At 45.1% G+C, this 10941-nt stretch overlaps 2 protein-coding genes across 2 annotated transcripts; both read right to left on the minus strand.

Annotated features, from left to right (window-relative positions):
* Nucleotides 1-1343: 1343 nt before the first annotated feature.
* On the minus strand, nucleotides 1344-2687 carry LOC118698129 (peptidyl-prolyl cis-trans isomerase-like 4). The gene has a single exon (XM_036401216.1). The coding sequence runs from the start codon at nucleotides 2685-2687 to the stop codon at nucleotides 1344-1346; it is 1344 nt and encodes a 447-aa protein (XP_036257109.1).
* A 7016-nt stretch (nucleotides 2688-9703) lies between these two features.
* LOC118698204 (E3 ubiquitin-protein ligase RNF113A-like) lies at nucleotides 9704-10675 on the minus strand. Its single transcript, XM_036401320.1, has one exon. The coding sequence runs from the start codon at nucleotides 10673-10675 to the stop codon at nucleotides 9704-9706; it is 972 nt and encodes a 323-aa protein (XP_036257213.1).
* Nucleotides 10676-10941: the final 266 nt, after the last annotated feature.

Here is a 10941-nt window from a genome sequence, read left to right on the forward strand (position 1 = left end):
TCTATCTCTCTTTTGTTCTGGTTTTCAAACAGCTTGTATCTTATTAAGGCTGTTACTGGCTATCTATTAGATATGGGATAAGATACAAAAAAGACCAGTTAAAATCCACAAAATTTAATAAATCAAATCATGTCACTGATACAGGATCTCGCAGCATGGGAAGACAAAAGATAATGTCCAATGTCTCTTGGAGAAATAGAAATAATTGACCATTGTTCTAAAGTCCAAATAGCTGAGACTCAGGAATCATGTTGTTTAGGTAGGATCAAGTTCATTAGCTGGAGAAGTTGACCTTGACATCACTGAATGTCTTTTTTGGGAGCTTGTGTTCTTACTCTAACCATGAAGGCTTAGCTGCACAGCCTGACAGTGCTGGGCCTTGCTCAACCACCAGGCTCTGGGAGCAACTCCTGCCATAAGCTGCAAGTCATCTTGCCCAGGGGCTGTCAAATCCCATTGGCAAACCAAAACCACTACACACCCTTCCCTCTGAATTGTTATAATTTTGAAATTAAGGGGCTTTTAGGCAAAGATATGAGAAAAGGAATAACAGTTCTTCTGTTATTCTAGTGTGTGTATTGACCAAGGAATGGACTCAGACCCACAGTGATACTGAGATGTTTATTGAGAGAAACAAGACATTTTTATACACTTCTTCAAGACACAGTATTTCCTTATATGGGGTTTTACTCTAAGGAACCTATCACATGTTGCCACATCAGCTACATGCTTTCTTAATGCCCCTATACAGGGTGATCACACATTGTTCAGGTGTCTGGCAGCTTCCAGCAGGACCCTCTCCAGAGGGGAGAGGATCCTCCCCATTTCACTGGGAGGAGCTGGAGAACCTTTCCCAGGAAAGGTTTCCAAGTTTACCTCAAAAGGGGATCCAGCATTTATAAGATGAAATCAGCAAGTCAAAGTGACTTGATTACATTTTTAGTACAATCCCCTGGGTCTGATGGCATAATTCTCAACCAGCCAGGGCCAGGTCTTGGCCCAGGCCTAAGCCTTGACTGGGAGGCTTTCCCTAAATACCTACAAGCAAACCTTTATTAATATCAGTGAGGAACATGACTTCACAAGAGCTAATCTTCCCCATGAGCAGGGGACAGATCAAAACACACAGTAACTGGTAACAACAGGTCTCCTTCCTATGAATGGAGACAGTGATTTAACAGACAGAACCTTAGGAAACAACTTAAAATTACAAGAGAATGTTTCTGCCTACAGACTGAGGCTTGGCTGCTGAAGCTCTGGTTTGTTGTTTGTTTTTTTGTTTGTTTGTTTTTGGTTTTTTTAAGAAAAAAGTTAACTTTATTATTTTAGTTCCCCTTTTTCCTTCATCTGTACATGTCTTTTTGTCTACTGTAAGTGTAATCTCTCTCCTTATAACGGCTTCGACTGCAATGCCTGTCTCTCTTCTCAACTTTGGTCCTCTCCCTACAGCATTCCTCATGCTTTTGCTCAGACTCCTTAGATTTTTTGGTCCTCTTGTCATCTTCTTCAAAGTGGTGGTGCTTCTTCTTCTTCTGTTTTTTAGCCAAGTGTGACTGACTTGTGTGAGACTTGTCTATAACCTCATCCAGCACGAGGTCATACTTGGCATCTCGCTTTGGTTTTACTTTTTCTTTCAGAACAAATTTCGAAGGTTTGTCACATTCCTTCTCATAGTCCTTGAAATCTTCCTTGGTATATCGCCCACCTTTTCCCTTCCATTTAACCTTTGCAACAGACTGGCTAAAATCCACATGTATCCGTCTGTCATCAATCAGCACATTGTCCATTTTGAAGTAGGCTTTCTCACAGTCTTCCTCCTTTTCAAACTCAATGAAAGCATAACAGAGAGATTCACCAGTCTTCCAGTCTCGGATCACTTCACAACTTTTAATGGGACCAAATCGTGAAAATATTATCTCCAGGTCTTCACCTCTGGTCACAGGATTCAGTTTACAAACAAACAGCACATTTTCTGGTGGCTTGATGTCTGCATCTGGTAAGTCTCCCACCATTTCCAGAAGAATAGCATGAGTTTTTGCTTCTTTTTCTGCCTGAACTTCTTCTATTTCATCTCCAGGCCGTCCTTTCATGTCATCAATTTCTTCATCTGCTCCTATTCTGCCACTGTTGAGCTGTTCCTTTGTAGGTTCTGGTGAGTGATCAGGAACACACAAGCCAGGTGGATCATCAAAGGGATCTTCTAAAATTACTGTATGATTTATCCTGATATCCTGATATGGGATAAAATCCTTATCTACAAAGGTTTCATTAATTGTCTTCAATACATCCATGCCTTCTGTCACTTCTCCAAATACTGTATGTACACCATCAAGGTAATCCAGGTTTTCCCCTGTGGTAATGAGGAACTGTGATCCATGCTGATCACTTCCATTGCTCACCATTGACACTGTTCCCTTCTTCTTGTGCCTGATTCTGGGCACCTTTTCTGCCTCAAAAAATCTGGCTTGATCACCATACAGTTGACAAAATATGGATTCCCCTCCACGGCCAGTTCCCGTGGGGTCACCAGTTTGTATAATAAAATCCCGTTGGACATTATAAATAAGACAATAGTTGTAGTACTTGATCTTGCAGAGCTTCAGGAAATTCAGACATGCTCGAGGCCGCTCCTCTGTGTACAGGTCGATGACCAGGTCACCCACTGTGGTCTCCAGCAGCACTGCCATGCTCTCAGGAAGAGATTTGAGAATAGGAATAACAGGTCTTTACTAGGAAGATTAAAATAAAATGCAGCAGTACAAAAAGCACTGACAAAGTCAGAATACAAGCTGACACCCTGTGGGTCAGGGTGGTGGCACAGTCCCATTCAATGGTGGCTCAGCCCTCCTGCAGTGGTTCTGGTGGAGCAGGGATCCTGGAGAAGGGTGGAATTTTCCTCAGGAGGTCCAGTGGTGCTGTAGATGGGCGCAGTCTTCCTCTGGGAATCCAGCAGAAAAGGCTGCCTGTGCTGTTCCACAGCTCAGATTATATCCAAATTGAAATGCTGGGCTCCTCCCCCTGGGTGGAGCATCTCACAATGGGATGATGGAATTTTATCAGCTGTGCTGATAAGGGACACTTCATGGCCCATTAACAGAAGATAACCCCCTGGAGGGAGTTATCAGGGATGAGTCCTGGAAGAGATAAAGAACCCTGCCCCACCTGCTTTTAACAGATGGTAACAGCATACATGCATTTGGTTACATCTTGCATTGCAACCTAAGACAATTTTTCAACAAATGTTCTTTTATGTAACAGGCGTTCCTCTTCCAATTTTTATATAATGCTGCGACTAAACACACACAACCTATTCCTATTCACATGCAGACACATATGCTCATAAGAAACAAAATCACAGTATAATCTGCAGAACTCAATAATGCAATTCCTTTTTTTTCCTCTCTTTTACTTAAACAGCACAGAGGGGACTAAATCCCACGAGGCAAGAGCTGCAGAATTGGCTTCAGGACTCAGACCTGCCAATTCTGGCAGGTCCATACAAACCACACAAAAAGGGGGGACTTCAACCCCACAAAACCATAGCTGCAAAATTCACAATTCACCCAGGCAATTATAAGATTTGGTATAGCCCTTATAACAAATTAAATTTAGAAGGAACCCTAATCCCCACACCAAACCCCTTGTTTTAGCTTTTGCAACTAAAACCAAATGGTTTTGTGCACCAAATACTTTAGAATTCACCATACAATTGCATTTTATGTGGATGTGACAGCCTGGTCAGAGAGTGAGAAAACTAGATAAGTTTTCCTGCTGGTGATGCCCGTCTTTTTTTGTCAGGAGCAGGGGGACAGCCTAGCACTGCCCCAAAAGCCACTTGGCCCTGCAAGCCTCACCTTCACCTCCCCTGCACGCCAGGGACTGACTCTCTCACGAGTGGCAGGAGCTGCAGTTCCTGACTCAAGATCTGCCACCAACATCGCGGTGAGGACGGAGCCATCCCCACCATCAGCAGTTGTCACAACCACACTGGCTGCTCCATCAGCTCCCTTGTCATCAGCCACGGAGTCTGCAGAGATGTCCCAGCCACGCCCATCATCAGCACCTGCCGTCAGGTGTTTGGTCCAGCCAACGTCACACCCCCTGCCAGCTTCCCCCTCCTGTTCCTCTAAAGCTGTCTCAAATTCAGTACACACTGTCAGGCATAATGGGATTGACTGGGAGGTGGCCCGAGATTTGCTACATGATGTTGAAGAATATGGCCTTGGCTCTGCACAAGTTTTGCAGACTCTCAGAGTGCTAAACTCAGGCCTGCTTTTTCCATCTGATATTAGACATATAGCTAAGGTACTGTTCGAGCCTGTGCTATTTGATATTTTTTTGAAGTACTGGAGGGAGGCTGCTGAAAGGGCTGCAGCAGGCAACAAGCTTTTGCCTCAGAGAGATCCTAGGTATCGGGTGGGGGTGGACGTTCTCCTCGGAGAACAGGCCTCTTACAGTTCTAATTTTGAGGCTACCTGGGACTCTGCTGTTCTTGAGCAGAGTCAAAGGGCAGGATTTCGTGCATTGTTAAGAACTATTGAATTGGCCTCCCCTGGGCCAGCATTTGCGGCAATAACTCAGGGAGAAGATGAACGTTTTCTGCCATTTGTCAGGAAGCTTGCTGATGCCCTTGAGAAGCAGATTGAGGATGATGCCTTAAGGCAGAAGTTATGCAAGCAGTTAGCCCAGTGTAATGCGAACAGTCAGTGCAAGAGGATCATAGCTGCTCTTCCAGGCGACCCATCACTAGTAGACATGGTCAATGCATGTGCCTGGGTAGGTTCTGAAGGCCACACAGTGCCTGCTCTGATGGCTCCCTTACAGCCAGACCAGATACCCTTAGGGGGTGGACAACAGAAGAGCAAAAGTAAGGGCAAGGGAAGGCAAGGAACATGCAATCCACCATGGCTGGGTGCCTCCCTCTTGTGCACTAGATGCCTAAGGCCAGGTCATTTTGCTGAGCAATGCAAGGCTAAATTTCATGCCAATGGCCAGCCTTTGGCAGACCCAGGAACGGGACAATGAGCACAGGGGAATTGTGCCCTGACACAAGTGGTTCCTCAGGGCATGGTGCTGGCTCAGGCCTGCCCAGTCAGCTCAGAGGCATCACACAGGCTCCGCTGGTGTGGATGCATTTACCACCAACATAGTTATTTTAGAATCCTGTAGTGAATATAATTTTTCTTTGGATGTGTTCAGACCTTTGGGACAAGGACTGGGTGCACTGCTTGTGGGAAGATCCAGTGTCACCCACTAAGGAATCTTTGTGCACCCAGGAGTCATTGACTCCGGCTTTTCAGGTCAGATTTGTGCTACAGCTTTCATGCATACCCCCCCATCACTATTCCAGCAGGGACTCGGATTGCTCAACTTGTGCCTTTTCAGTCATGCATCCCCAGGACTGGCCAGCAGACTTATGGGAATGGTGGCTTTGAATCCACAGGACTGCCGCAAGCCTTCTGCTCTGCAGATGTTTCTCCTCAGCCACCACAGATGACATGTACTACTGGGTGCCAGCCCACCTCAGATCAAGCTCCAAGGTTTGCTCAATACAGAGGCTGATGTGACAGCGGTCTCCCTCTCTGGATGGCCTCCTTCGTGGCCTTTGGCTCCCATAGGTTTGGCATTGAAAGGCTGGGGGATGTGGCACATACCTTGGTGAACCAATGGTCTGTGCTGATCAGCAACACAAAGGGGCAGACAGCTGCAGTTCAGCCCTATGTCACTCCAGCTCCAATCAATCTTTGGGAGTGGGATGTACTGGCAGACAGAAGTGGGATGGATTTTTAATTGGGGCCACTGCACTGAAGGGCAGAAGATATCCTATGTTTCCTTTACGGTGTCTGGTGGACAAACCCATTTGTGTTCACCAGTGGCCTCAGACAAAAGAAAAAATAGGTCACCCTTCGTGAACTGGTTCAGAAGCAACTGCAACAAGGATACACTGAGCCTTCTACGAGTCCCTGGAATACTCTTGTCTTTGTGATAAAGAAAAAATCTGGGAAATGGAGGCTGTTACAGGACCTCTGAAAAATTAATGCAGTGATAGAAAGCAGGGGGGCACTGCAGCCTGGTATGCCCGCACCCACCATGCTCCCTGCTGGATGGGAAGTCTTGATCATTGATTTGAAGAAATTTTTTTTCACAATTCCTTTGCATCCTGATGACAAACCAAAGTTTGCCTTCACAGTGCCTTCAGTCAACAATGCTGAACCTGTGCAGAGATATCAATGTGTTTTGCAGAAATAGCAAAAAACTCCACAACTTTGTGAAAGTTGTAAAGCCGGTGTGTTTATTATTACAGTGCCGGACGCATGCGGAGATTACTCTCCTTAAAAGACATGCGTACCTCTGGGAACTTAGGTCTCTTTTTATCCCCCTCTCAAATACATATGCATACAGCTTCACAATAGGTTCATACATCTTCATTTTTACGAATTTCCCATGACATTTGCCGCTAGTTCTTCTTTATCAGAAAGAATTCCTAGGTCAGGCTGACCTGCTTTCACAGCAGTCTCTCTGTCTCCCCCCCTTATCTCTGTCCTTTATTGAATCCCTGAGCCTAGGCCTTGCAGTCAGGCTACAGACTACAGGCTTCAAACTACAGACTTAACTCAAAGATGTACATTTCACCTAAATCAAAATGGATTTCTACTCTGTCTCAAATGGAAGGCTTTGCCACAGGTTTTGCTGTCACAATAGCCTGACTATCTGTCAGTGGTATGTGGCTCAGTTCTTGTCTGGAGTCCACAAGCAGTTTCCTCATGCATTTGTTATCATTACATGGACAGCATCCTGGTGGCAGCACCCCCAGGATGAGTTGCTGAGGGTACAGCCTCAGCTGTTCACTGCTCTGCATTCTTATGGGCTGCAGGTGGCCCCAGAGAAGGTTCAGCAGCACCCTACTTTGAAATATCTGGCAGTCAAAATTCTTGACCAAACTACTCAGCATCAGGAGGAGCAATTCTCAGATTCTATTAAGACCTTGAATGATGCCCAGAAATTGATGGGTGTCATCAGCTGGTTGTGTCCTTACTTGGGACTAACTGACAAAGAACTGTCCCTGTTGTATGACACTTGGGGCCGTGGGTATGCATGTGTTTCCACAGGTACTGGAGTATGATGGGTACCTGTAAGGTGTGTCCACCCTGATTTGTGACACCAAAGACAGAATGTGGCCAACAGGCAACCTCCGAATGATGATCAAGATGTCAACCATCAATCAGATGGCCCCTCGACAAGTGGGGAGTGAACATTCCATCCTTTCTTTCTTTCTGAAAAGGACTGTTGACAGACTAAGACTGTCAGCTCTTTCAACAAATTAATGATAAGTTGTTAATATATTAGACTTAGTAGTGATATTATATTAGAATAAGTAACTGATTTTAGGATTAATAGCGTATTTCTTGTAAGAGGGAATCACAAGATACAATCTCTCTGACCATTTTAAATCGGTGTCCAATTGAGGTTCTGATTGATAACTAGCAACTGCTACAGGAACCTCTGCAGCTCTGTTTGTTCTCCTTTCTGCAAAGAACCCCGCGGAGGATTTAAACAAAAAGGGGGACCTGTGGATGTCATAGGCTGGTCAGAGAGCAAGAAAACTAGATAAGTTTTCCCAGAATTGGCTTGTGAGACTTTAGAGTGTTGAAGATAAATGATGATAGCTTATTGTCATAAACAACCTGCAGGTGGTTTTTTTCTGACTCTCTGTTTTCTTGTTTTTCTCAAAGATTGGTTATTAGAAAGGTGTCTTATAAATTAGCCAATCAGGTGGAATGTAGTGATTAATTGACCAGACAGGTCTATCTGTACTGGGACAATGTATAAAACAGGATCTGAAGTAAAGACACACCCTTCATGCAAACCAACCCTCTGGTGAGTCTGTGTCATTTCTTACTCAATGACAACAATTTTATGCTTTTAACCTGGCACCAAGACTCAAAACCACTTTTGATATTCACTTATATAACTCCAGACATATATTTAATAGAGGGTAGCAAATTACACCATCACTAATAATTTTTTTTCATTATCCAATTTTACCATTGATGCCAAAAGATTTTTGCTTTTTATATGTTTTTCATATATGTGTAGCTCTGTAGACTATTACTGTATAGTTATATAGTTCCTTCAGCTAATTCTAGTATTTTGTTAGATAAACACATTCCTGGAATCCTATTCTAATCTTGCTTCTTCTGTGAACAAAAGCCACTTTCCTTTCCCATGTATTTAGATATAAACAATGTGGAGCTAGAAGCAAAGGGGAGGCTTCAGTAGGGGGCCAAACCAAGAGGGGGAATTTCTTCAGTAACTGTACTTCTAACTGGGGATTCTTGTCAATTATGCCAATTTGTTAAACTTACAAATAATATCAATAAATTCTCAATAATTATTTTATAGTGGTTTCAAAATTTCTGTGCTTACACATCTGATTGGTCAAGGTCTTAACACCACCCAGCTCACTGGCCTCACTGCAGACTTAGCAGTCTGTATTGAGGCTTGAATGAGATTGGTTGGGGTCCCTGCTTGGGTTAAATCCATCCTATGATTGTCTTATCCTGGGCAGTCATTTACTTCTACTTTGTAACAGCTAGGCTGGTCAAGTTAAGGTCTGTTATGGCCAATCTATCTGTACAGCCCACAGGCCAGCTGTGCTGTGACAGTTCCCCCTTTCTCTGTTTAAAAAGGGCAAAGTGTTCTTTGCCATCCTCCGCAGGGCCCTTTGGAGACAGTATTATGGTGGGGTCATTCATTAGAGACATACAAACAACACAACTCTCAAAGGTCCTTGTGACAAACAGCCTCAAGTTTATTCTCAGCTCCTTTTATAGGAGTTGCAAATTTCCCAAGTTTACACATGTGATTCATTGAGGTCTTAGCACCATCCAGCTCTCTGGCTAATGACACATCTGCATTTAGGGCTGAATGACATTGGCTGAGGGTCCCTGTGTAGATTTGAATCCAGCCTTATCCTTGTTCACCCAGGGACTTCTTTTCTTCTAGGATGGCTGGGTTTCAGATCAGCTGCAATGTGACAGGATGAGAAAGCCAGCATGATGTAACTGATGATAAGCTCAGTTCAAATAAGGCTTTCCACCCAAGTGGACAAGCCCAGCCTGCCTAGGCAGGGATGTATCCCATGTGTCATCCAGGAGCTGTCAAACAAGATCACCAGCAATACAATCTTCCAGGATAGCATGCTACAGCTCACTACTTGGGAATTACAAATTAAAACTTAACACTACAAACAAGAAACAATTCAACTTTAGAACTGTCAGAAAAAACAACAGAATAAACAGTTTGTCTTAGTTTCGGTTTGTGACCCATGTCCTTAAATAGATAAAATCTTTAAGTCCCTCATATCCCAAATATATCTACAAATTACAACTCAACACTACAAACAAGAAACTATTCAACTCAAAACCATCTCAATTAAAAACACACTTCCTTCTCCTATTGGTGTTTCTCAAATATTTGAGTCTTGGGGTTCCAATAGGGTGATGGGTAGATTGTCCTGCCATTGTTGACAACATTCTGCATCTGACAAACTGTCAGCATTCTAGGTCATGTTGAATGCAATGGAAAAACATGAGGACACCCAAAACTTACATGGGGGGTATACACCCATCCAGCACTCTGTTTTTTGGGTTTTTTTTCCTCCTACAAAAACGTTATTCAATTATGTACAGAACGTGTTCTGCTACTGTGGATCCTCTTCATGATCTGACTGTTGCTCCTCTTCTTCCTCCCCTTTGTATTTTTCCAATTTTGCCATGAGCTCTCTTGCAGGGTTGAAGATGCCGCTGGTTTGCTTCCCGCAGATGTAGCAGCGCTGGGATTTGCGGTAGTGCTGCAGGGCACAGCTCTCACAGAAATAGTGCCCACACTTGGTGACCACAGGGTTCTTGAAGGAACCTCTGCAGATGAAGCATTTGAAGGGCACTTCCTCTTCACCACTGCTCACCTCATAGTTCTCATCGTCGCTGGTGCTGCAGCGGTGCCCGTCCAACTCCTGTTCCATCTGCCAGCCGTGCTTGTAGTCTGAGCGGTCGTGCAGGAACTTGCAGCTGTCCCCAAAGCCACAGAACCCGGTCTCTTTGTAGTCCTTGCAGATGTCAGGCTGGTAGTCCCAGCGCACTGTGGCCCGCAGGTGCTCTGGAGCACGGATGGGGCCTTTCCTGACCATTCCTGAGGAGGCATTTCCCATCGATGTGTCCTTGGGCTTCACATACTTCACATAGTTGTTAATGCCACGGTAAATTTTATCGTCTTCCTTTCCTCGCAGCTCTTCCTGGATTTTTTGGCTGCGCTCAAAGATGGCCTGGGCATCCTTCTCCTTCTCTGTGTCCAGTTCATACCCTGCTGTGGCCCCCATGTCTTCTGGACCAGCAGGTTTTGCTGACCTGGTCGATTTGTAGGTGACCCCAATCTCCTGGGCAGGATCCTCATCCTCTCTGCTGCTCTGTGCATACTCTGGCCTCTCCCTCATGCAGCACCTGGTCCTCTGGATCATGGGGTTGGGGATGTCCCTGGGCAGCTTCTTCCTCACCACGGTGCTGCCCTCCTCCCCACTGCTGTCCTGCTCACTGCTGGGACGTTTTCGCCGGCTGCCGCCCGCAGCTCGGACCCGCTTCTTGAACACAAAGCTGCACACACTGCTCTCCTCTGCCATCAGGTGCTGCTGGTTAGAAAACAAAGGCAGAAAAGGATTGAACTGAGTCAGGATACAACATGACACCCTGTGGGTCAGGGTGGTGGCTGCAGTCCTCCTGCAGTGACAGGTGTGGTTCTGTGGGAGTAGGGATCCTGGAGAAGGGTCTGGTCTTCCTCTGAAGGCCCAGTGGTGCTTATGTGGCTCTTAGCCTCTGGGAGTCCAGTAGGTAAAGCTGCCTGTGGTCTTCCACAGCTCAGATTATATCCAGATTGAAATGCTGGGCT

This window comes from Molothrus ater, chromosome 5, assembly GCF_012460135.2.
Source record: "Molothrus ater isolate BHLD 08-10-18 breed brown headed cowbird chromosome 5, BPBGC_Mater_1.1, whole genome shotgun sequence".
In the NCBI taxonomy this organism is placed as follows: domain Eukaryota; kingdom Metazoa; phylum Chordata; class Aves; order Passeriformes; family Icteridae; genus Molothrus; species Molothrus ater.

Excerpts from the sequence above, each read along its gene's own strand:
- LOC118698129 (XM_036401216.1), bottom strand. The coding sequence starts at position 2,687 with ATGGCAGTGCTGCTGGAGACCACAGTGGGTGACCTGGTCATCGACCTG.
- LOC118698204 (XM_036401320.1), bottom strand. The coding sequence starts at position 10,675 with ATGGCAGAGGAGAGCAGTGTGTGCAGCTTTGTGTTCAAGAAGCGGGTC.